Source organism: Nerophis ophidion, linkage group LG05 (assembly GCF_033978795.1).
Source record: "Nerophis ophidion isolate RoL-2023_Sa linkage group LG05, RoL_Noph_v1.0, whole genome shotgun sequence".
Lineage (NCBI taxonomy): Eukaryota > Metazoa > Chordata > Actinopteri > Syngnathiformes > Syngnathidae > Nerophis > Nerophis ophidion.
In genome coordinates this window covers 81,144,499-81,172,067 of record NC_084615.1, presented here as the reverse complement: position 1 = coordinate 81,172,067, position 27,569 = coordinate 81,144,499, and the positions used below count along the sequence as shown (strand labels likewise).

Below are 27,569 nucleotides of genomic sequence, written 5' to 3'. Positions count from 1 at the left end.
TGACATAAAAAAACACACTTTTTTTATTGAGTTTATATTTGATCAGAACGTAAAAGACGAATGCAGTGACGGCGCAGGTGATGCAACCATGCCGGAAAACAGTCGTGTTGTGTCAAAGACTTTGCTCTTCTTAAACTGACACATTTTTTGGGCAAAATCAGGGTTTGTCTGTACATTTATTGTTCGGTGGAACACAACAGATGTGTATGGTGAGAAAATAAATATGGTGTGATTATTTTGTAATACCAAAGCACCTTGGGTGTTGCCGTGGTCCACCTAAGCTTGGCATGTGTCAAGGTGTAGTCGGGCTTCAGCTCCTGGTGTAAAACATACTTGCCGACCTTGAGACCTCGGAATTCGAGAGATAGGGGGCGGCGTGGTTTCGGTTGATGTATATTGTAGTGTCCCGGAAGAGTAAGTGCTGCAAGGGCTTCTGGGTATTTGTTATGTTGTGTGTATGTTGTGTTACGGTGCGGATGTTCTCCCGAAATGTGTTTGTCATTCTTGTTTGGTGTGGGTTCACAGTGTGGTGCATATTTGTAACAGTGTTAAAGTGGTTTATACGGCCACCCCTCAGTGTGACCTGTATGGCTGTTGACCAAGTATGCCTTGCATTTACTTGTGTGTGTGAAAAACCATAGATATTATGTGATTGGGCTGGCACGCAAAGGCAGTGCCTTCAAGGTTTATTGGCGCTCTGTACTTCTCCCTATGTCCGTGTACTACTCCGTACACGAAATTCGGGAGAGTGGTTGCCCCGGGAGATTTTCGGGAGGGGCACTGAAATTTGGGAGTCTCCCGGGAAAATCGGGAGGGTTGGCAAGTATGGTGTAAAACCAGAACAGAATAAGCAGCAAACAAAACGATGGCATGTCTGAAGGCAGCAGGTGAACCCGGATTCCCGAGAAATGCCCGTTGTTATACGTTTATCTCCGCTATGATATTGTTTGTCACAGCCGCTGAGGGTTTACTCTTCAGACCCTCTGTGGCACACCTTGAGGTTTCCACCAGGAGCAAGCGTGGGATGCACAGAGCGAGGACGATCGTCTTGTATTCTTTACGAAAGTTTTGGTTCAGCAGTCCGTATATGATGGCGTTGAGGCAGCTGTTGAAGTATGCCATGAAGTAGCTGGTGACAAACAGCCACTGCGGTATGTTCGGAGCAACTCTGGCCGGGTTGATCGCCACCGCCAGGCCGATCAGGTTCAACGGCGCCCAGCAGACAGCAAACAACACAAACACCATGAACATAGTCAGGAAGTTCCTTACGTCGCTGGGTTTTAGTTTGGCTCTTTGTTCTGGTTTCGCCCGATGTTTCACCTGGATCACCCTCACCCATATCCTCAAGTAGCAGTACGACACCACCAGCAGCGGGATCAGGAAATGGATGATGACCACGGAGATGGTGTAGTAAGAGCTAACTGTCTGGGCGAAAGTGCAGGAGTAAATGCGAGGATCGTACTGAAGCGAGCCCACAAAGAAGTTGGGCACGGTGGCGATGGCCGTGAAGATCCAGGTGAGGCCCAGGTAGCAGCAGGTGTTCCTGAGGCTGAACAGGCGGTCGTAGTTCAGGCTGTGGCAGATGTAGCAGTAGCGGTTGATGGCGATGGCCATGATGTTAAAGATGGAGCCGATGACGCTGATGCCCATGATGAAACCGCTCGCCTGGCAGTGCGTGTCCCCCATAGTCCAGTCGTCGTGGACGATGGCTGTCAGTACCAAAGGGTAGGGGTAGAGCGCCACCACCAGGTCTGCGACTGACAGACTCACCACAAAGATGTTGCCTGGAGAGAGAAAGGAAGTTCAAATACCAGACAAAGCATGACCACAAATAACTAAATCTACATGATGGAACCAGACAGCACCAAAAATAAATCATTCTCTTAATAACAGCCCAATTTGTGATGCCCTAAAGCAGTGGTTCTCAACATTTTTTCAGTGATGTACCCCCTGTGAACATTTGTTTTAATTCAAGTGCCCCCTAATCAGAGCAAAGCATATTTGGTTGGAAAAAAGAGATAAAGAAGTAAAATACAGCACTATGTCATCAGATTCTGAGTTATCAAATTGTATATCAGTGCAAAATATTGCTCATTTGTAGTTGTCTTTCTTGAACTATTTGGAAAATAAAACATTTTTGAAAATATAAACAAGCCTAGTCCGAGTCCATGATTCTCGCCCGGAAAAGGGTGGAATGCCATCTCCGGGTTGGGGAGGAGACCCTGCCCCAAGTGGAGGAGTTCAAGTACCTAGGAGTCTTGTTCACGAGTGAGGGAAGAGTGGATCGTGAGATCGACAGGCGGATCGGTGCGGCGTCTTAAGTAATGCGGACGTTGTATCGATCCGTTGTGGTGAAGAAGGAGCTGAGCCGGAAGGAAAAGCTCTCAATTTACCGGTCGATCTACGTTCCCATCCTCACCTATGGTCATGAGCTTTGGGTCATGACCGAAAGGATAAGATCACGGGTACAAGCGGCCGAAATGAGTTTCCTCCGCCGTGTGGCGGGGCTCTCCCTTAGAGATAGGGTGAGAAGCTCTGTCATCCGGGAGGAACTCAAAGTAAAGCCGCTGCTCCTTCACATCGAGAGGAGCCAGATGAGGTGGTTCGGGCATCTGGTCAGGATGCCACCCGAACGCCTCCCTAGGGAGGTGTTTAGGGCACGTCCAACTGGTAGGAGGCCACGGGGAAGACCCAGGACACGTTGGGAAGACTATGTCTCCCGGCTGGCCTGGGAACGCCTCGGGATCCCCCGGGAAGAGCTAGACGAAGTGGCTGGGGAGAGGGAAGTCTGGGTTTCCCTGCTTAGGCTGCTGCCCCCGCGACCCGACCTCGGATAAGCGGAAGATGATGGATGGATGGATGGATGGACGGATGGATAAACAAGTGATTCAATTATAAATAAAGATTTCTACACATAGAAGTAATCATCAACTTAAAGTGCCCTCTTTGGGGATTGAAATAGAGATCCATCTGGATTCATGAATTAATTCTAAACATTTCTACACAGAAAAATAAATCTTTAACATCAATATTTATGGAACATGTTCACAAAAAAAAAACTGTTAACACTGAATATTGCATTGTTGCATTTTTTTTTCTAAACAGTTTATTGTCACGCTTATGGTTCATGTTTTGTTTTGGTCATGCTATGTTTAGTTTTTTGGACATTTGGTTTTGTTTTGCATTTCCTTGTTTGTCTTACCATGCCAACTGATTTAGTTTTCTGTCATGTCTGATCATGAGTTTTGCATGGCCATATTATCCTGAGCATCCCCAATCTTATCTGTTCTCAAAGCCAAGCAGCGTCTGGCCTGGTTAGTACTTGGATGGGAGACTGCCTAGGAATACCAGGTGCTTTTGACCCTTTGGACTCTAAGTTCCTTTTTTTTTTCACTCCCTGTTTTGTTACCATGACAACCAACCAGTTCACCTGTCTTGTCTCACACCTGTTATCATGTTCATTATTTAAGCCACAGTTACCAGTTAGTCGGTCTGGCAACATCACCTCATTCACGCCCTCAATTATCTGCTTCATGCCTTGCAATGCTGTCCATTTTGTCCACGTAAGTTTTTGTTATTCATGCCACTGCGCAAGTGTTTTTGTTTCATGTTTGTAGTTTATAGTCTTTGTGCTAGTCTTTTGTTTCATAGCCCAGTTTTTTGTACCGCCATTGTGCGCGCTTTTTGTTGGTTCCTGTTTTTAGTTTTAGTGTTAAAATAAAGATGTCTTTACCTTCACGCCGTTTCCACTCCATTCGCTTTGCACCTCGGGAAAACAAACCAAGACCAAGTCCAAGCCTGACATTTATGAACTTACATGCATATTTTGTTGAAGTGTTATTCAATAAATATATTTATAAAGGATTTTTGAATTGTTGCTATTTTTAGAATATTTTTAAATAATCTCACGTACCCCTCGGCATACCTTCAAGTACCCCCAGGGGTATGCGTACCCCCATTTGAGAACCACTGCCCTAAAGCAGGGGTGCCCATTACGTCGATCGCGAGCTACCAGTCGACCGCGGGGGGTGTGTCAGTCGATCTCCAGCCAGGCTTTTAAAAAAAATAGACCTAAAAATTTGTGATCATCAATCTTCACCAAGACGTCACTTAAATGACATTCACGGTACCGGAGGGTCTTGTGAGATGACGCTGGCTGCTGCAAGATCATTATTATGAAAATATGACCGAGAGGAAGGCGAGAAACACTTTTTATTTCAACAGACTCTCGCGCCGTACCTTCCGTCAAAACTCTAAAGGCCGACTGCACATTTCCTATCTTCACAATAAAAGCCCTGCTTCATGCTGCCTGCGCTAACTAAATACAGAGTCTCGGAAAACTGGCGTGCACAAGCGATCCCTCAGAAAGCTGGCGTGCACATCACTTGTGCACGCCAGCTTTCTGAGACTCTTATTTTGTTAGCGCAGGCAGCATGAAGCAGGGCTTTTATTGTGAAGATAGGAAATGTGCAGTCGGCCTTTAGAGTTTTGACGGAAGGGACGGCGCGAAAGTCTGTTGAAATAAAAAGTGTTTCTCGCCTTGTCATTTTTTCATAATAATGAACTGGCAGCAGCCAGCGTCATCTCACAAGACCCTCGGGTGCCGTGAATGTCAATCAAGCAAGCTACGGAATTTGCCGCCAATGTTTTTCTTGTAAAGTGTATGGAAGCTGGATGAATTAGATGCCAAAAACCAACCACTTTCATGTGGTATTGTACAGAAAGGACAACTTTTTTTCTCCTCCATTTGAAAATGTGGGCGTTATCATCATTACTGTCTGATTCCAATCAATGCAAGTCATCAGAATCAGGTAATACACCAACTTATATTCTTGTCTTTGTGAAAGAAAGACATCTATATGTGTTACACATGCTTGTATTATCATTAAACACATTTAACTTGTTTACAAAAATGTCTCTTTCATAAATAAATAAATATAAATGATATATATAAATGAGGTAGATCCCCTCGAGTTGGTCAATTGAAAAGTAGCTCGCCTGCAGAAAAAGTGTGGGCACCCCTGCCCTAAAGTATCCGGGCCAGCAAGGCTTTTTTTCTGGCCTAAACTCAGTCAGAAACACTGACTTAAGTACGCAACCTAAATTGTAATATTTGTTCGTGAAATTCTACCAATTTATCCACAACAGGTTATTATCTTAATTTTTTTTGTCAGATTTCAGTGTCTGTGTGTTGCCTTGTTAATTCAATCTACCGAGGTCCTTTGGAATCAGGAGTACTGGACTATGTCACTTCAGGTTTTTTTTTTTTTTACTAACGAGGCTGTTTCTTTAACCAATCAGATTTCAGATTCGCTTCTGAGGGCCTGCATGCAAGCGTACAATAACTTTGGCATTTTTCTGTTCTCCAACTGGTTGATCAGTGCAAAACTACCCACAACGACTTAGAGCGTGTCAAAGTCGTTTTCACCGAGGGCCACTTCGCGGTTATGTTTGGCCCCAGAGGGCCTCTTCAAACAGTGAATACTATTTTTCACCATTTTTAAAAATCATTTTATTAGTAGATTTATTTTAAACTAAACTAAAAAAAAATATGGTAAGTTGCAATAATTTAACCCCAAAAATGTGTGTATATTACTCTGAATGAAAAAACAGTACCACTGTTTTAATGGAAAAAAAGGCAGCTTAGTTGCCAACATTTTACTGTAAAATAACAAAACATTTTTTTTACTGTAAATAAAATAAAATCTGCAATTTTACTGTAAAATTGACATAATTTTTTTTTTTACTTTTAATAAAAAAAATCACAGTCAAATTTTGGCACCTGAGCTGTCAGTTCATTTGTTTGTTTGTTGTTGTTTTGTTTTTGTTTTTTCACCCCGCAAATCAACAACTTTAGATTTTTCGGTGTATTACTGCAAATTCCAAAACTGCACCACAGTTTATCACAGTAATAAAAGTACTCTTTTTTTTTCATTTAGAGAAAAAATCTGTAAAAACCACAGTAAATTTCACAATTTTCCCATGTTGCTACTTTTGCATTGCACAATTTGATGGATAACTTGCTTTTGAAACTATTATTATTAGTATTTATTTCTATTTATAAAATGGTTTGATAAAAATTGATAAATAATATATTTTTGCGTAATAGCGACTTGTCTAGGGTGTACCCCGCCTTCCGCCCGAATGCAGTGGATATAGCCTCCAGCTCCCCCCGTGACCCCGAACGAGACAAGCGGTAGAAATGGATGGAAGGATGGATAGACAATATTTAAGTTAACATAATTTGCAATTACATGGAGTACATATTTTTTTCTTGTAAAATAGAAAGGAAGGAAATATTTAGTAAGAAAACTTACAGTACTTTATCGATACATATTATTTCCAGGCTTTTGAGGGCCAAATAAAATGAAGTGGCGGGCCACATCTGGGCCCGGGGCCTTTAGTTTGACACCTGTGACTTAGAGGGACTTGGTGTCGGAAAATTCTTAAAAATCTATTTTCAAACAGCCTTTTACAGAAAAGCTCAACATCGTAGGAACTTTTTTTTTTTTTTAGCTTTTTCCGACAGTCCTGAAGCTACAGTATCTAACTCAGGGGTGTCAAACGTACGGCCCGAGGGCCGGATCAGGCCCGAGGGCCGGATCAGGCCCGAGGGCTGGATCAGATTTCATAAGGCCCACGGGATGAATTTGCTAAGTATAAAAATTACCCTGAAATATTTGAATGAAAGAAACTGCTGTTCTAAATGTGTCCACTGGATGTCGCAATAGCAATTCTTTGTATCTTTGTAGATGATGCTACATATGTACAAAATAAACCACATGTTTGTCATGACCCGTGGTCCGGATCATGTTTTTTTTATATTCTGTTAGTTTTGGACTCTTTTAGTTCCTGTTTGACACCTTTTAGTTGCCATGTTTGCATATTAGTTTCACCTGGCTCCAATAATGAGATATTATTTAAGCCTGCGTTTGCCAGTCAGTCGGCCTGGCGTCATTTGCTTGTTTTCATGCAATACCATAGTTCATGCTGTTCCATTCAGGCCGTGTCCACGAAAGTAGTGTTTATTTCATGCCACAGTTTCGTGTTTGTTCCAAGTTATAGTTTATGTTGTTTGTTTCATGCCACAGTTTCGTGTTTGTTCCAAGCCATAGTTTATGTTGTTTGTTTCATGCAATGGTTTTGTGTTTGTTCCACGCCATAGTTTATTTTTGTTCACCTCATGCCCTGCCAAGATTTCTTGAGAAAATAAATATGTTCCTACCTTCACGCCTTGTCCGGAATAGTCCGATTGCTTCCCGAAAGAACAAACCTCGCAACAAAAACACCCCGCTATGACAATGTCAGTGCATCGGTCGAGGCGAAATGATCAAACTACATAAATATCATACTGTCATTAAATTTTGATATAATTTTTTTTATCTTGATAGATAGAAAATTGCCACCAAAGAGTTGACTGATGAACATTATCACATCATTTATTTAGAAAATATAAATAACTACAAATAAGAGTACAATACTATTAACCGCAACATGTAAATGTAAAAAAAAAAAAACCCAACAACATTATGATTTGTACATTTTCAGAATGTCTTTGTTCTATTTTTAAACAAAGAAAACAATATGAAGTTGTCTTTGTTTTTAAGTTATCGTGCCGTGATTTTACCAGTGCAAGTGACGCTGTGGTCAAAGTTGGAATTGCCATGCAACACATTTTAAGACATTCAATACTGGTGAATGTTCTACGTTAGCCCACTGGTGACTAAAGAGGATCATGCAACGCCCCCAATTCGTCACGTTTCATGTGTCAGGTAAACCATGACAAATTGGGCTATTTGAATCCCCTTCCTACTAAGGTTGTACGGTATACCGGTATCAGTTTAGTACCATGATACTAATTAATCATATTTTTTTAATTGAAATATTTATTTCAAACCTGCACAGTACAACTAAACACAGTTTTTTTTTTTTTTTACATGTTGGCAAAGATGCAAGGCTTGAAAAGGGGTTGGATGAAGCAGTTGCTTATAAAAGCCCAACCCCTCTCACTCATTCCACATTTAACATAAACAATATAATACAAGAACAATACTCTATAAACAAAACAAGAAAAACTCCTGGACACTAACAATACCATGAGACAAGAAGCATTTAAGTCTCACCTTAAAACTCATCTGTATACTCTAGCCTTTAAATAGACCTCCTTTTTAGACCAGTTGATCTGCCGCTTCTTTTCTCTCTCCTATGTCCCCCCCTCCCTTGTGGAGGGGGTCCGGTCCGATGACCATGGATGAAGTACTGGCTGTCCAGAGTCGAGACCCAGGATGGACCGCTCGTCGGGACCCAGGATGGACCGCTCGCCTGTATCGGTTGGGGACATCTCTACGCTGCTGATCCGCTTGAGATGGTTTCCTGTGGACGGGACTCTCGCTGCTGTCTTGGATCCGCTTGAACTGAACTCTCGCGGCTGTGTTGGAGCCACTATGGATTGAACTTTCACAGTATCATGTTAGACCCGCTCGACATCCATTGCTTTCGGTCCCCTAGAGGGGGGGGTTGCCCACATCTGAGGTCCTCTCCAAGGTTTCTCATAGTCAGCATTGTCACTGGCGTCCCACTGGATGTGAATTCTCCCTGCCCACTGGGTGTGAGTTTTCCTTGCCCTTTTGTGGGTTCTTCCGAGGATGTTGTAGTCGTAATGATTTGTGCAGTCCTTTGAGACATTTGTGATTTGGGGCTATATAAATAAACATTGATTGATTGATTGATTGACAAGACAAGACAAGACAAAACACACAAGCACACACACACACACACACGGGCCCAAACACTCTCCGATCATATTTGGTACTATACCGCCTCTGAAAAGTACCGGTCCAACAAATCTAGTCGATACTACTATGATTACGTCGATATTTGGGGCGGCATGGCGTAGTGGGTAGAGCGGCCGTGCCAGAAAACTTAGGGTTGCAGATTCGCTCCCCGCCTATTGACATCAAAATCGCTGCCAATTTTTCTCCATGTGGCCCCCCCATCTAAAATGAGTTTGACACCCCTGATTTAACTTGCCTCAGCAAGGTGTTAGTTCTCATACCATGTATTGATTAAAGTGGACCCCGACTTAAACAAATTAAATGGTAAATGTTTGTACTTGTATAGCGCTTTTCTACCCCTTTTTAAGGAGCCCAAAGCGCTTTGACAGTATTTCCACATTCACACACACATTCACACACTGATGGCAGGAGCTGCCATGCAAGGCGCTAACCAGGACCCCATCAGGAGCAAGGGTGAAGTGTCTTGCTCAAGGACACAACGGACGTGGCTAGGAGGGTAGAAGGTGGGGATTGAACCAGCAACCCTCAGATTGCTGGGAAGGCCACTCTCACAACTTCGCCACGCCGTCCCCAAGGTGAAAAACTTATTGGGGTGTTACCATTTAGTGGTCAATTGTACGGAATATGTACTGTACTGTGCAATCTTTTGCTATTAAACATCTCAATCAATGAATCATTCAATCAATCAAACTCAAAATCCAGACTACTACCTACCTGCCTATAAGTGCAAATTATACTGCTGGTAATGGAAATAATAGTAGTCATCCTTAATATATTAAATGCCACACCTTAACATTGATTTTTGCATTTTATTGATGTTTTAATGGGATAAAGGTAGTTATCAGGAGGTGGGTTAGGTCTGTTGAGTCCCAAGTGAAGGCCAGGATCAATCACCCTACACTGGATTTTCTACAAAGTCTACAAAAAAAGGTAACCCCAGTTTCCTTTATCTGTAAAAACCACAGTAAATTTCACAATTTTACCATGGAATCTATTGCTACTTTTGCATTGCACAATTTGATGGATAACTTGCTTTGAAACTATTATTATTAGTATTTATTTCTATTTATAAAATGGTTTGATAAAAATTGATTAATAATATATTTTTGCGTGATGGCGACTTGTCTAGGGTGTACCCCGCCTTCCGCCCGAATGCAGTGGATATAGGCTCCAGCACCCCCCGCGACCCCGGACGAGACAAGCGGTAGAAATGGATGGAAGGATGGATAGACAATATTTAAGTTAACATAATTTGCAATTACATGGAGTACATATTTTTTTCTTGTAAAATAGAAAGGAAGGAAATATTTAGTAAGAAAACTTACAGAGTGAAAATCTGTCTTGACCTTAATTTACTGGAAAAAGTCTTGGTGGCCTGGGTTTAATCCTACAAACAAGGGCCACTTTGACTCTAATAACTCATGAAAGAGACAGTTTGTTTGCCAAGACTTGTTTTGGCCTGAAAAAGGTCGTACTGTTCCATCAAAATATTTATTTCCCCAAACATTTCTAAAATGTTCAAGAACATTTCAACATGAATGCTGGGAACCCGAGGCCCAAACCCAACATTTTAGGGCTGAACATTGATCACTCTTACACCAATTAGCCTCAGAAAGGCAACTCACTATATCTACAATCACGAACTTATATCGAAAAAAGTGATCAATTCCCAGCTTTGATACTGACTGACAAGAGAAAAGTGTCGGGCACTGTTGCAAAGATTTATTTCCCCTAATACAGTATTAAAAAGACATCAAAATGAAAAAGGCCTTGGGCCTTTGAACTGCTTTAATCGGATTCCATCCATCCATCCATCCATCATCTTCCGCTTATCCGAGGTCGGGTCGCGGGGGCAGCAGCCTAAGCAGGGAAGCCCAGACTTCCCTATCTCCAGCCACTTCGTCTAGCTCTTCCCGGGGGATCCCGAGGCGTTCCCAGGCCAGCCGGGAGACATAGTCTTCCCAACGTGTCCTGGGTCTTCCCCGTGGCCTCCTGCCGACTGGACGTGCCCTAAACACCTCCCTAGGGAGGCGTTCGGGTGGCATCCTGACCAGATGCCCGAACCACCTCATCTGGCTCCTCTCGATGTGAAGGAGCAGCGGCTTTACTTTGAGTTCCTCCCGGATGGCAGAGCTTCTCACCCTATCTCTAAGGGAGAGCCCCGCCACCCGGCGGAGGAAACTCATTTCGGCCGCTTGTACCCGTGATCTTATCCTTTCGGTCATGACCCAAAGCTCATGACCATAGGTGAGGATGGGAACGTAGATCGACCGGTAAATTGAGAGCTTTGCCTTCCGGCTCAGCTCCTTCTTCACCACCACGGATCGATACAACGTCCGCATTACTGAAGACGCCGCACCGATCCGCCTGTTGATCTCACGATCCACTCTTCCCCCACTCGTGAACAAGACTCCTAGGTACTTGAACTCCTCCACTTGGGGCAGGGTCTCCTCCCCAACCCGGAGATGGCACTCCACCATTTTCCGGGCGAGAACCATGGACTCGGACTTGGAGGTGCTGATTCTCATTCCGGTCGCTTCACACTCGGCTGCGAACCGATCCAGTGAGAGCTGAAGATCCCGGTCAGATGAAGCCATCAGGACCACATCATCTGCAAAAAAGCAGAGACCTAATCCCGCGGCCACCAAACCGGAACCCCTCAACGCCTTGGCTGCGCCTAGAAATTCTGTCCATAAAAGTTATGAACAGAATCGGGGACAAAGGACAGCCTTGGCGGAGTCCAACCCTCACTGGAAATGTGTTCGACTTACTGCCGGCAATGCGGACCAAGCTCTGGCACTGATCATACAGGGAGCGGACCGCCACAATAAGACAGTCCGGTACCCCATACTCTCTGAGCACTCCCCACAGGACTCCCCGAGGGACACGGTTGAATGCCTTCTCCAAGTCCACAAAGCACATGTAGACTGGTTGGGCAAACTCCCATGCACCCTCAAGAACCCTGCCGAGAGTATAGAGCTGGTCCACAGTTCCACGACCAGGACGAAAACCACACTGTTCCTCTTTAATCGGATTGACCACAAAAAACAGTTTGCCACATGTCCTATGACCCTCTGACTGGCTGGCAGTCTACAGTCTCCTGGTCCACTATCAGAAAATGATGAGCTTCTTCCTGGAATTTTGCTTAAGGTGTTTTGGAGCAGTGTTGCGGTATCCGGTTTTAGCTCTGGTCTTAAGACCTGTCTCAGACCACCTGTGACAGGCCTCAGTCTACATCACTTGGACTTCCTGGATTGGAAAATGTATTCTTAAGACCAGCGAGTAGAGCTGCTCATAGCAGTGCTTTACCGTTTTATTGTATCGATGATCTATTTTCAATATTTATTTTGGGGTGAACCTTTTATACATGTGGATAAGTTGCTTGTTGCCGTGTCTGGAAATACATTTCATGCACCGTCATTTTTGGAAAGGGTTTAATCGTGAAACTGTTGAAGCTGATACTATTTGGTGATGATGAGGAATCCAGGGCACTGGTGGAGGACTTTGTTACATGGTGGGGAAAGAACCACCTCCAGCTCAATGTGACGAAGACCAAGGAGCTGGTTGTGGACCTGAGAAGGAGGAGGAGTACTCCGGCGACCCCTGTTTCCATCAAGGGGGTGGATGTGGACATAGTTGAGGATTATAAATACCTCGGAGTACACATCGACAACAAACTGAATGGGTCAAAATCTGCTGAGGCCCTCCTCAGGAGGCTAGGATCCTCCAACGTCTGTACAAAGATGTTGAAGATGTTCTACGAATCGGTGGTGGCGGGCGCCTTCTTATAGTCCGTGGCCTGCTGGGGCAGCGGGCTGAGAGTGAGGGACACAAACAGACTGGACAAGCTGGTAGAGAAGGCCAGTAACGTAGTGGGATTGGAGCTGGACTCTCTGGCGGTGGTGTCAGAGAGGAGAAGTCTAGCAAAACTCCTAGTCATTATGGATAACACCTCCCACCCACTACACTCGGACCTTGCGGAGAGAATGAGCACGTTCAGTGGAAGGCTCACACTCCCAAAATGCGACACGGAACGACACAGGAGGTCCTTCATACTGACAGCCATCAGACTGTATAATGGATAAGTTCCTTGACTGCACTTAAATGTAGAATATATGTAGAATATAGTTATATTATTCATCCATCCATCCATTTTCTACCGCTTATTCCCTTTCGGGGTCGCGGGGGGCGCTGGCGCCTATCTCAGCTACAATCGGGCGGAAGGCGGGGTACACCCTGGACAAGTCGCCACCTCATCGCAGGGCCAACACAGATAGACAGACAACATTCACACACTAGGGACCAATTTAGTGTTGCCAATCAACCTATCCCCAGGTGCATGTCTTTGGAGGTGGGAGGAAGCCGGAGTACCCGGAGGGAACCCACGCATTCACGGGGAGAACATGCAAACTCCACACAGAAAGATCCCGAGCCTGGATTTGAACCCAGGACTGCAGGACGTTCGTATTGTGAGGCAGACGCACTAACCCCTCTGCCACCGTGAAGCCCTTTAAATAAATGGGTTGTACTTGTATAGCGCTTTTCTACCTTCAAGGTACTCAAAGCGCTTTGACACTACTTCCACATTTACCCATTCACACACACATTCACACACTGATGGAGGGAGCTGCCATGCAAGGCGCTAACCAGCACCCATCAGGAGCAAGGGTGAAGTGTCTTGCTCAGGACACAACGGACGTGACGAGGTTGCTACTAGGTGGGATTTGAACCAGGGACACTCGGGTTGCGCACGGCCACTCTCCCACTGCGCCACGCCATCGTATATGTTAGATATTTTTTATTATTATTATTATTGTGCGCTAACTGTGTTGCTGAATTTCCCCCAAGGATCAGTAAAGTACTTTCTATTCTATTCTATTCTATTCTATTCTATTCTATTCTATTTTCCTCAGTGTTACAATGCAAGTTTCAACCCGTTCTCAGGTCTTGGTCTGGTTCTACATTTTGAACTTGGTTTATGTGGTTTTGGCTCTAGAATAAGCTGGAAGGAGGGACTGTGACGTCAAATGCATCATCAAAATCATCAAATACTGTGTATGTTAAAATATTTTGTGTCATTCGTAGGTGTCTGGAAGAGAATATTTGGATTTGCATTATTTCCTATTATGCAAAATCAACTTTTCTTACCTATTTGTACCTGCTTTTGTGTATTTGGGATCTGCATATCTCCCGAAAATTTTGAAATTGAACCTTTTTCTCTGGCACTCATTGAGGGTGTACGCTCCCCATCCCTCTCTCTTATCTCTCCTGCTTGCGTCTTTGACTCGTCTTAACTTTTTTGTTGCCTCTTTTTTGCACTGCTCTCCAGATCAACATTGGAACTATTTAACTGGCCTCAACGAAACGGACAAGATCTTGGGTTTGGGGGAACCTGCTGTCGTGACGTAGCGGTTGTTGCTGGGCACATGACGGACTCTTGGGAGAAGAAGGAGCGGCGACCCTTTTCAGTCGAGGACGTGATAGTATCTACCTAGTCGGAATTATGAGAACAGGACATCAGCTGATTGGAGTAAGCGTTGCTCTGGTTTGTCCACAAAGTGGAAGTTGCTGGCAGTCTTCAAAGTACCCCAAAGCTGCCACAAATGATTGGAGGATGCGGGAAGAACTGTGGACACTTGTGGTTTTGGATCACAAAGGACTGTCTGCCCCGCAGGTTTGAGGATCAGTCATAGACATTTTAGAGTGAAAAGCACATTTTATTTTCACTCGTATACAAAACATTGGATTGTTTCCCTGGCTTTGAGACTCTCCCGAAGGACAGTGCGGCGAAGACACAACAGACTTGTCCGTCATGGACACACACTTGTTGTCGTTGACTTTGGACTAGCGAATGCACGGCAACAAGGCCGCGGAACAGAGACACACTGCAAGCTTATACACAAACATCCATCCATCCATCCATTTTCTACCGCTTATTCCCTTTCGGGGTCGCGGGGGGCGCTGGCGCCTATCTCAACAACAATCGGGCGGAAGGCGGGGTACACCCTGGACAAGTCGCCAACTCATCGCAGGGCCAACACAGATAGACAGACAACATTCACACTCACATTCACACACTAGGGCCAATTTAGTGTTGCCAATCAACCTATCCCCAGGTGCATGTCTTTGGAAGTGGGAGGAAGCCGGAGTAACCGGAGGGAACCCACGCATTCACGGGGAGAACATGCAAACTCCACACAGAAAGATCCCGAGCCTGGATTTGAACCCAGGACTGCCGGAACTTCGTATTGTAAACATGCATCCACAAAAATGTACCCAACACCCCCCAATCCAACACTCTCCACACAAATCCCGTAGGTATGAAAAAAGGATGGTCATCGCCTAACAGCTGCGGCCTACCACCATGACCCCGCACTCCCTTCCCTATGTTGCAAGTCTCGAGATGTATGTTGTAATATGTATAATATGTGCTTCGCTATGGAGGGTTTTTTCCCACTCCAGACTGGGCCCCCTTAGAAGCCCAGTCGAGATTGTATTTTTTTACTCATCCTTCCTCAGCGTTTTACCTTTTTCCCCCATCTTTTACGGTTCTATAACCCTGTACACTGTTTGTTTGTCTAATCTTGAAGGGGTTTGTGCTGAAAACAAAGTTTCGTTGTACTTGTGCAATGACAAAAAAAAAGACTTATCCTATCCTGGAGGCATTGTGGAAATATTTAACAATCTTGTGTTCATTCATACTTCCTCCAAACGGTCTGTGTGGAATTATGTTCAAGTGTGACGTCAGCAGATTATCCATATATGGCAGAAATTTACCCAGAATCCTTCCGTGAGCCAGCCTCTTTTAATTCATGTAAATCCAACTGTCAACCATGAAACCCAATGAAGAAAAATGCTCTGTTTGTTTGCTTTAACCAGCGCAAGTAACCACACAAACTTTCAGCCTCATCTGCGTTAAAAAGGGCCTTACTTTTATCATTCTTGGCAATGATTCCCGGGCGCGGCAAGCGCTGCTGCTCACTGCTCCCCTCACCTCCCAGGAGGTGATCAAGGGTGTCAAATGCAGAGAATCATTTCGCCACACCTCGTGTGTGTGTGTGTGTGTGTGTGTGAGTGTGTGTGTGTGTGTGTGTGTGACAATCATTGGAGAGACCGAACTGTGCGGTCCTCTCCAAGGTTTCTAATAGTCATTCACATTGACGTCCCACTGGGGTGAGTTTTTCTTTGCCCTTATGTGGTTCTGTACTGCGGGTGTCATTGTGGCTTGTGCAGCCCTTTGAGACACTTGTGATTTAGGGCTATATAAATCAATCAATCAATCAATCAATGTTTACTTATATAGCCCTAAATCACTAGTGTCTCAAAGGGCTGCACAAACCACTACGACATCCTCGGTAGAGCCCACATAAGGGCAAGGAAAAACTCACACCCAGTGGGACGTCGGTGACAATGATGACTATGAGAACCTTGGAGAGGAGGAAAGCAATGGATGTCGAGCGGGTCTAACATGATACTGTGAAAGTTCAATCCATAATGGATCCAACACAGTCGCAAGAGTCCAGGCCAAAGCGGATCCAACACAGCACATTGATTGATGAGTCCTGTGTCATGAAATAGTAAAAAATAATAGTAAGTTTGAAATGTGTGTGTGATATTTTGGCAATGTAAGATTTAGTTGTTGTGTAGCTAGCTTGGCCTTCTAATGTAAAACCCATCCATCCATTTACTACCGCTTATTCCCTTTGGGCTGGCGGGGGGAACTGGTGCCTATCTCAACTACAATCGGGCGGAAGGCGGGCTACACCCTGGACAAGTCGCCACCTCATTGCAGTCTAATGTAAGACGATAGTGTAAATTAAAGAATGAGGAACTACTTTTGATCGGATCATTGCCTACTGTTTTTGGGCAAAAGGGCCAGTTCGGAATATAATCTATTTTGTTCGCGAGCTGTGCGAACAATGAAGAAGCCCATAGCATTGCCAACTGTATAGCCAGCCTGGGCCTCTATTGTTTACAAGTAGAGATGTCCGATAATGGCTTTTTTGCCGATATCCGAAATTCCGATATTGTCCAACACTTAATTAACGATTCCGATATCAACCGATACCAAAACACCCAGTCGTGGATTAACACATCATTATGCCTAATTTTGTTGTGATGACCCGCTGGATGCGTTAAACAATCTAACATCCATCCATCCATCTTACTCCGCTTATCCGAGGTCGGGTCGCGGGGGCAGCAGCCTAAGCAGGGAAGCCCAGACTTCCCTCTCCCCAGCCACTTCGTCTAGCTCTTCCCGGGGGATCCCGAGGCGTTCCCAGGCCAGCCGGGAGACATAGTCTTCCCAACGTGTCCTGGGTCTTCCCCGTGGCCTCCTACCGGTTGGACGTGCCCTAAACACCTCCCTAGGGAGGCGTTCGGATGGCATCCTGACCAGATGCCCGAACCACCTCATCTAGCTCCTCTCGATGTGAAGGAGCAGCGGCTTTACTTTGAGTTCCTCCCGGATGGCAGAGCTTCTCACCCTATCTCTAAGGGAGAGCCCCGCCACACGGCGGAGGAAACTCATTTGGGCCGCTTGTACCCGTGATCTTATCCTTTCGGTCATGACCCAAAGCTCATGACCATAGGTGAGGATGGGAACGTAGATCGACCGGTAATTGAGAGCTTTGCCTTCCGGCTCAGCTCCTTCTTCACCACAACGGATCGGTACAACGTCCGCATGACTGAAGACGCCGCACCGATCCGCCTGTCGATCTCACGATCCACTCTTCCCCCAATCGTGAACAAGACTCCTAGGTACTTGAACTCAACCACTTGGGGCAGGGTCTCCTCCCCAACCAGGAGATGGCACTCCACCCTTTTCCGGGAGAGAACCATGGACTCGGATTTGGAGGTGCTGATTCTCATTCCGGCCGCTTCACACTCGGCTGCGAACCGATCCAATCTAACAAGGTTTTCCAAAATAAATAAACTCAAAATATGGAAAAAAAAATGCCAACATGGCACTGCCATATTTATTATAGAAGTCACAGAGTGCATTATTTTTTTTTAACATTCCTCAAAATAGCAGCTTGGAATTTGAGACATGAGGAGGTTGAGGTGGGGGGGGGACGGAGTTGAGGTGGGAAGTTAGGAGGTAGCGGGGGCGGGGGGGGGGGGTGTATTGTAGCATCCTGGAAGAGTTAGTGCTGCAAGGGTTATTCTGTTGTGTTTATGTTGTGTTACAGTGCAGATGTTCTCCCGAAATGTGGTTGTCATTCTTGTTTGGTGTGGGTTCACAGTGTGGCGCATATTTTAAAGTTAAATTTGTCCATACGGCCACCCTCAGTGTGACCTGTATGGCAGTTGACCAAGTATGTATTATACTCACTCGTATGTGTGAAAAAGCTGCAGATATTATGTGATTGGGCCAGCACGCAAAGGCAGTGCCTTCAAGGTTTATTTATATTTAAGAAGTCATAAATTTCACTTTTTGAAACCGACACCGATAATCGGTTATCGGCAACTAATATCGGCAGTCCAATATTAGCAAACATCTTTTTTTTACAAGTGTTTGAAGCATCAGTGCATATAAAAGCATTATATGGTCAATACACACATGCATATGAACAAGATTTAGCATCGGAGAGATAATGACTCTGTAGAAGTTTAGTACCAGATTTTCAGCCGGGCTTTCTTACTCTCTGTCCCCGGCGTCTTCTCCTCCTTGAGCTAACAACAAACCACTGTGAGAACACTGGTCTAACTACATCATCTGGGATGTTGTGTCGTGGTGAAAGTCAAGTAAAAATAATATGACTGGTGTCCATATTCCATACGGTCTTAGCAAAACAAAACAAAAAACAAAGTGTGTCGTAAACCTAAGGCACAAAAGGCTAGTCAGCGTCAGGTGGCTTACTCTCTGCAGCAACACGCGTCCATCTAAACTTTACTAAACACTTATTTCTTGTATGGTTTTGAGCTAGTTTAGCACCTAGCTTAGCGACGACCTTGCCTGCTCCTGCTTGATTTGATTTTTATTAAGGATCCCCATTAGCTGGTTGCCACAACAACCCACTAGTCTTCTTGGGGTCTACAAACTCAATACAATTACAAGTAAAAGCATATAATTATGACTACACAGTAAAGAAAATAAATAAAAGCATCAATAAGAGAACGAGCAAACAATTTACAGTCGCAGAATAATAATTAATAAATATTTATAAATTAAAAAAATATTTTTAAAAACCTGTTTACTTTCAATGCCGGTGAGAATTTGAGGCAGGTTATTCCAGGGCGATACAGTTCTATGAATAAAAGGTTTCCGCAGGGCATTCTTTCTGGGATGAGGGAGTACAAAATGCCCCTCACTAGACGCCCTGGTATTATGATTATGTATATTATGTATAGTGCGACTGTGAACTATTTGAGCCATTAGAAAAGCAGGAGTTACTGATTTGAACAATACAAGAGTATTAGCTGACAACCAGTTCTGCACTGTTAGCCAGGAAAGAGAAGCAAACATTCGAACCTCTGATTCAGGAGGAACAGTGTGGTTTTCGTCCTGGTCGTGGAACTGTGGACCAGCTCTATACTCTTGGCAGGGTTCTTGAGGGTGCATGGGAGTTTGCCCAACCAGTCTACATGTGCTTTGTGGACTTGGAGAAGGCATCCAACCGTGTCCCTCGGGAAGTCCTGTGGGGAGTGCTCAGAGAGTATGGGGTACCGGACTGTCTTATTGTGGCAGTCCGCTCCCTGTATGATCAGTGCCAGAGCTTGGTCCGCATTGCCGGCAGTAAGTCGGACACATTTCCAGTGAGGGTTGGACTTCGCCTAGGCTGTCCTTTGTCACCGATTCTGTTCATAACTTTTATGGACAGAATTTCTAGGCGCAGTCAAGGCGTTGAGGGGTTCCGGTTTGGTGGCCACGGGATTAGGTCTCTGCTTTTTGCAGATGATGTAGTCCTGATGGCTTCATCTGGCCGGGATCTTCAGCTCTCACTGGATCGGTTCGCAGCCGAGTGTGAAGCGACCGGAATGAGAATCAACACCTCCAAGTCCGAGTCCATGGTACTCGCCCGGAAAAGGGAGGAGTGCCATCTCCGGGTTGGGGAGGAGACCCTGCCCCAAGTGGAGGAGTTCAAGTACCTAGGAGTCTTGTTCACGAGTGGGGGAAGAGTGGATCGTGAGATCGACAGGCGGATCGGTGCGGCGTCTTCAGTAATGCGGACGTTGTACCGATCCGTTGTGGTGAAGAAGGAGCTGAGCCGGAAGGCAAAGCTCTCAATTTACCGGTCGATCTACGTTCCCATCCTCACCTATGGTCATGAGCTTTGGGTCATGACCGAAAGGATAAGATCACGGGTACAAGCGGCCGAAATGAGTTTCCTCCGCCGTGTGGCGGGGCTCTCCCTTAGAGATAGGGTGAGAAGCTCTGCCATCCGGGAGGAACTCAAAGTAAAGCCGCTGCTCCTCCACATCGAGAGGAGACAGATGATGTGGTTCGGGCATCTGGTCAGGATGCCACCCGAACGCCTCCCTAGGGAGGTGTTTAGGGCACGTCCAGCTGGTAGGAGGCCAGGGGAAGACCCAGGACACGTTGGGAAGACTATGTCTCCCGGCTGGCCTGGGAACGCCTCGGGTTCCCCCGGGAAGAGCTAGACGAAGTGGCTGGGGAGAGGGAAGTCTGGGCTTCCCTGGTTAGGCTGCTGCCCCCGCGACCCGACCTCGGATAAGCGGAAGATGATGGATGGATGGATGGATGGCATTCGGTTAACATTGGTTGTTAGTGAACATACCCAGAACCAGCCTGGCTGCCCTATTCCGGACAATCTGGATCTTACAGATCTCCCCACTTGCAGCAGACGCCCAGATGACACAAGACTAATCTCTTAACAATCTGACAAAGAAGAGTTGGATCAACAAAAGCAGCACATTTCCTGTGGGTGTAAAATGTTTAACCTCATCCTCCAGTGATAATACTACTAGTAAGAAATGTAGTTCATTTGCCGCAATGGAACAATTATTGACTTAGGGGAGCTGCTCAATTAGATGCTTACTGCCTCTTTTGCAGCTCTTTTGTCACGATCCGTGACTCGGATCGTTAATGGTTTTGCCCTTTTTATGTCTTTGTTCATGATCCTTGTTTGAGCACTTCCTTGTTTGTGCTAGTCACCACGGTAACGTATTGTGTTCCTCCTCACGGGCTCCTGTCACACACCCGTTTCTAATAATTATTTGTGTATTTAAGCCCACCTGACTCCTTAGTTCGTCCTCGGTCCATTGTTTGCTTTTCGCAACACGTCATGGTTTGTATTTTGTATCATAGATTAGTTTGTGCTAAGTTCCACCTTAGCTTCACGTGCGTTCGGCACGTCGTTTAGTTTTACTTCTGTTTCCTGCTAAGTTTTAGCATTAGCTTCCCGCTTTGTTTTTCCCTTTTTGCACCAATGTTGTTTTGTTTTATTATATTAAAGACACCTCTTACATGCAATCCTGCTGACTGGTAGTGTGTGCATCCACAAAGTGGCAACTCCGCGCAACAAGTGCGCCGAACGCGTGACATCTTTCATATAGCATCAAAATAAGTATCAACGTTTAAAAATGTGGACGTCTCTACGAGAATGGGAATGTAAGTTGATGGCCAACCCTACTGTAGATTCAATGATATTGCAGTATTTGACAGACTGACTTTCAAGCAGCCGTCTAGATTACTCAACATTATGTATGTCTTTACAACCAGAACTAACACAATTTATCGTTTGACCACACACAGCACACACATCTGTTTAGTCCAGTAATTGCAGAGTAAGGGCAGTCCTTCTCCATCCCTCGTGTTCATGTTTGCACGCTGCGGGGACAGACAGACCATGGATTGTGATTTTAGAGCAGGAGCAAGAGCGTTTATTTTCCCGTCCTCCTCAGGTCAAAGCTGACATTTGCGTGACACTGGGTCTTCTCAGAGGGCATGCATCATAAAAAATGACGTTTGATGTTGTTAGTGCAACTGTCCCGGGCCGGGAAGACGGCACATAAATCAAATTGTGATGTGTCGGATAAAATATCAGATAGGATGCTCATGCAGTGGCGCCTCAATTCAATCTACTTGCAAAAGCATGAGCCTCCCTTTTTAAAACAAAAAAATATCCCTGTATTTATTTGGTCTAGGACAGGGGTGCCCATTACGTCGATCGCGAGCTACCAGTCGACCGCGGGGGGTGTGTCAGTCGATCTCCAGCCAGGCTTTTAAAAAAAATAGACCTAAATATTAGTGATCATCAATCTTCACCAAGACGTCACTTAAATGACATTCACGGTACCGGAGGGTCTTGTGAGATGACGCTGGCTGCTGCAAGATCATTATTATGAAAATATGACCGAGAGGAAGGCGAGAAACACTTTTTATTTCAACAGACTCTCGCGCCGTACCTTCCGTCAAAACTCTAAAGGCCGACTGCACATTTCCTATCTTCACAATAAAAGCCCTGCTTCATGCTGCCTGCGCTAACTAAATACAGAGTCTCGGAAAACTGGCGTGCACAAGCGATCCCTCAGAAAGCTGGCGTGCACATCGCTTGTGCACGCCAGCTTTCCGAGACTCTTATTTTGTTAGCGCAGGCAACATGAAGCAGGGCTTTTATTGTGAAGATAGGAAATGTGCAGTCGGCCTTTAGAGATTTGACGGAAGGGACGACACGAAAGTCTGTTGAAATAAAAAGTGTTTCTCGCCTTCCTCTCTGTCATTTTTTCATAATAATGAACTGGCAGCAGCCAGCGTCATCTCACAAGACCCTCGGGTGCCGTGAATGTCAATCAAGCAAGCTACGGAATTTGCTGCCAATGTTTTTCTTGTAAAGTGTATGGAAGCTGGATGAATTAGATGCCAAAAACCAACCACTTTCATGTGGTATTGTACAGAAAGGACAACTTTTTTTCTCCTCCATTTGAAAATGTGGGCGTTATCATCATTACTGTCTGATTCCAATCAATGCAAGTCATCAGAATCAGGTAATACACCAACTTATATTCTTGTCTTTGTGAAAGAAAGACATCTATATGTGTTACACATGCTTGTATTATCATTAAACACATTTAACTTGTTTACAAAAATGTCTCTTTCATAAATAAATAAATATAAATGATATATATAACTGAGGTAGATCCCCTCGAGTTGGTCAATTGAAAAGTAGCTCGCCTGCAGAAAAAGTGTGGGCACCCCTGGTTTAGTATAATTTGAGGAGAGTCCGCTGCTCCTCTGCTAAAGACCTATCTGCTCGACGCTGAGGTACTGACCACATGCGCTCTGAATATGCACTGCTGATTGGCTTGTCACCGCTACGGTTGTAACCAATCAGATGGTTGTGTGGGAGGTACCTTGCTGGGTGCTGTGTACAGACAGAGACGAGGCAGAACGGAGCAGAGCAGCTTGTTAAGACTTTAGCATAGGTGGCTACTTCATATGTTCGTGTAGAACATATGAAGTAGCCGCACCAAACTGGAACCCCTGTACCGAAACGGTTCAATAACAATACACGTACCGTTACACCCCTAATATATATGTATTGTAATGTCTACCAAACCGCCCTCCGCCCGACGGAACAATCCATATAACACTTCAGAGGCAACGCCATGCTAACATCACGTGACACCTGTGATGAAGGCTGCAGAAGCAAGGTAGCCGAAACTTGTCAGGTACAAAACTTAACCTTACTAGCCTGTATAAATCATCATCATCATCATCATTTATTTTTATTCCTTTCATGAAAATGCATATTTACAAGCCACGTACAATTGACACTGTCATTGTTTTTTTTGTTTTCCTTTCTTATACATTTCCATGATCAGAAAGGAGGAGATGGAAGAATTATATTCTTATATTTATCTGCCCCTTTTTTTTAACACAAATTACGGTATTTTAGATGAATTGTAACTGTTCCCTCCACCAACACCCAAACTCCAACATACTTTTCCATTGCCCTTTAAGCACTTTCACAATGACACGTCCAATCTAAATCAAAACTCAGTTTGATATAATTTCAGTTTTCTCTTTTTCTAACTTTTTTTTTGATACAAATATATTCTTACAGCGGCTTCACGGTGGAAGAGGGGTTAGTGCATCTGCCTCACAATACGAAGTTCCTGCAGTCCTGGGTTCAAATCCAGGCTCGGGATCTTTCTGTGTGGAGTTTGCATGTTCTCCCCGTGAATGCGTGGGTTCCCTCCGGGTACTCCGGCTTCCTCCCACTTCCAAAGACATGCACCTGGGGATAGGTTGATTGGCAACACTAAATTGGCCCTAGTGTGTGAATGTGAGTGTGAATGTTGTCTGTCTATCTGTGTTGGCCCTGTGATGAGGTGGCGACTTGTTCAGGGTGTACCCCGCCTTCCGCCCGATTGTAGCTGAGATAGGCGCCAGCGCCCCCCGCGACCCCTAAAAGGGAATAAGCGGTAGAAAATGGATGGATGGATATTCTTACAGCTTTTTAAGTCTTTGTTTAGAGAATTCCATGCTTTCACACCAACAACAGACAAGCACATTTGTTTCAAATTTGTTCGCACTCTTGGATGTTTAAAGTCATACGGCCTTCTGTGGTTCTCATCTTCCGATGTGAACACAAATAACTTTTGTATGTCCTTCGGAAGAACTTTATTTCTCGCTTTGAACATCATTAATAGTGTATTCAATTCTACAATGTCTTTTAGTTTTAGTAATCCCGACCTAATGAAGAGTGGATTTGTATGGTCTCTATATCCTAAAAATGATTCAAATTGCTCTTTTCTGTGAAAGAAATAAAGGCATTATGTTGCTATGATATGTATTTCCCCATATTTCTGCACAATAATTGAAATAAGGTAGAATAATTGAGCAATATAACATTCTCATTGTGTTGTATGGAAAACTATATTTAACCTTGTTCAAAATAAATAAGCTTTTAGATACCTTATTTTTCACATGCATTATATGAGCTTTCCATGTCAACTTTTCATCTAAGATGACCCCAAGAAATCTGATTTCAGACACCTTCTCAATTTTCACATTGTTTATGGATAAACTAACTTCTATCTTTCTTTTATTACCGAATACCATATACTTAGTCTTTTCCAAATTTAAAGATAATTTATTTATATCAAACCACAATTTTAGTTTAACCATTTCCTCTTTAATATTATTGGCTCAAATTTTCAAGTCATCTCCTGAACAGTATAAATTTGTATCGTCTGCGAATAATACGCACTGTAAAATTTTCGAAACCTCACAAATATCATTTATATATAAAGTAAAAAGTTTGGGTCCTAAAATTGAACCTTGTGGAATTCCACATTCAATATTCATACATTCTGACCTATGATCATCGATCTCAACATATTGCTGTCGTTGATGTAAATAACTGGTTAACCATTCCAGTGCAACTCCTCTGACTCCATAAGTATATAATTTAGAAATGAGAATTTGATGATCTACAGTGTCAAATGCCTTCTTTAAATCAATGAACACTCCTATTGTGTATTTATTTTGATCAACTGCAGTTGTAATCTCTTCAATAATGTTCATGATGGCCAAGCTCGTAGACCTGTTTGATCGAAATCCATACTGATTTTCATTTAATATTTTATGTTTTTCAATAACACAGTCTAATTTATTAACAGTTTTTCAAGCACTTTTGAAAATTGGGATAAGAGAGATACTGGTCTATAATTACCAAATGTATGTTTATCTCCGGTTTTAAATATAGTTATAACCTTAGCAGTTTTCATACTGTCTGGGAAAACCCCTACTTTTAAAGAACAATTAATTATATAATGCAATGGTTTAATGATGCAATCAATTGTGTTTTTTATTATACTCATGTCAATGCCCTCATTGTCTATTGAGGTCAACCATTTATAAATTCACATCAGTAGGCTCAATGAAACTCTTCAACATATTACGCAATATTAACTGTTAGAGTTTTAAAATTATTATTAATTAACGTTTATTATTTACCTTTATTTGACGGTATGGGAATTGTCACTTCCATGGAAGATAAGGTTGGAATGCGAAACCGCATCATATGAGCAGGTATTTTTTTCATGTCCTTTTATTTTTGGCACAGTATCAATCAATAATGCAGTGCATTTAGAGGCGGAACTAACTGTTTCCGAGTTGTTTCCACAGTCACTTTATGACGTCGCACCAACTTAAAAAAACAGTGCAAAAGCAGACAATCACAGTGGATCGGGCAAGTTAGAGTAAGAAGGTAGAAGACACAAGGCATGTTTAGGCACTTTTATGAGGTACAAGCATTGTGGAGCTGTTTGTTCGGAGTGAAGGTCTGAAGAATAAATACAAAAAAAAGTCTTTAATTAGCTCAAATAGTTGTCTTTGGGAATCTTGCATACATTTTTGTGCAGTCTGAGAATTTTTTTCCACAGAGCTTTTTTCTCACTTACGAGTAAAAACATCAGCGGCCGTTGCTCAGGCTTGTTCAAACAAAAATAAAAGCGTTCTCCCTCCATTCTCAAGTCTGTCACTTTGTATTTGCGATGGTCAGCTCATTGTGTGCTCTTGCCGTCATGCAGAGGTTTGATTTCAGCCCGACACAGCCCAGCGTGTGCATCTGCACAGGCTGGCCAGCCTGAACTCTTGCCGGCTCAACCATCTCTCCTCCTTATCGTCAAGAGGATGAGGTAAGCACTAAAAACGCGGCTCGGAGGACGGCGACGAAGCGGCAAGGCGACTGGCTGTCTTTGTTTGGTTGTTATGCATTATTGAAAGACAAAGAATGAACAATTACTTTGGGTGTTGTTTTAAGTAACCACTTGCGGTTGATGTGATTTCATTCATTCTCATGTTTACACAACAGAGCCATCCCACGTGCTATTTTAGAAGCTGTATTAATATTACATGAGGCAATGTAAGCCTTTAAAAAATGTGTGAATTCATTTTAATTGAGTACCCGTTGCAGTAATTGGACCATTGAAATTAATGACAACTTTAATGTCATGTTTAAACTGACTAATATTTTCCGTACTACAAGGCGCACTCGAATTCATTTTTGTTTTCTTAAAACTCGACGGTGCGCCTTATAACCCGGTGAATGATTCTGGTTATGCTTACCGACCTCGAAGCAATTTAATTTGGTACATGGTGTAATGATAAGTGTGACCAGTAGATGGCAGTCAAAAAAAAAGAGATACGTGTTAACTGCAATATGATTGAAATATCCATCCATCCATTTCCCACCGCTTATTCCCTTTTGGGGTGGCGGGGGGCGCTGGCGCCTATCTCAGCTACAATCGGGCGGAAGGCGGGGTACACCCTGGACAAGTCGCCACCTCATCGCAGGGCCAACACAGATAGACGGACAACATTCACACACTAGGGCCAATTTAGTGTTGCTAATCAACCTATCCCCAGGTCCATGTCTTTGGAAGTGGGAGGAACCCACGCATTCACGGGGAGAACATGCAAACTCCACACAGAAAGATCCCGAGCCTGGATTTGAACCCAGGACTGCAGGACCTTCGTATTGTGAGGCAGACGCACTAACCCCTCTGCCGCCGTGAAGCCATGATAGAAATATGACTCAAGTAAATAACGGCAACATTTTATATTTTCCATTAAAAATATAGGACATTACACACGGCGCTCAAAAATCCATCAAAATATTTTAGTACGACTTTGGTAAGATATGAAATCGCACCACTTGATTGTCAGCGCATTAAACATAGGAGTATTATGGTGCGTGTGTGTAAGGTAAGACATATTATCTGGCGTTTTGTTTCGCAATTTATGCAAATTCAACTTTGCTCACCTTCTGGTACCAGCTGATCTGTATTTGGGCTCTGCAT

General features: G+C 44.0%; 1 protein-coding gene across 1 annotated transcript; it reads right to left on the bottom strand.

The window, feature by feature from the left end:
- LOC133553705 (melatonin receptor type 1C-like) lies at positions 1 to 27,569 on the bottom strand. The gene is made up of 2 exons (XM_061902177.1): positions 27,533 to 27,569; positions 1 to 1,784 (listed from the first exon to the last, which is right to left on the bottom strand). Exons 1-2 carry the CDS (start codon positions 27,567 to 27,569, stop codon positions 919 to 921), a joined length of 903 nt encoding a protein of 300 aa, XP_061758161.1. The 3' UTR covers positions 1 to 918.

Excerpts from the sequence above, each read along its gene's own strand:
- LOC133553705 (XM_061902177.1), bottom strand. The coding sequence starts at position 27,569 with ATGCAGAGCCCAAATACAGATCAGCTGGTACCAGAAG. Across the intron at positions 1,785-27,532 it reads AGATCAGCTGGTACCAGAAG|GCAACATCTTTGTGGTGAGT; the intron begins GTGAGCAAAGTT and ends TTCTCTCTCCAG.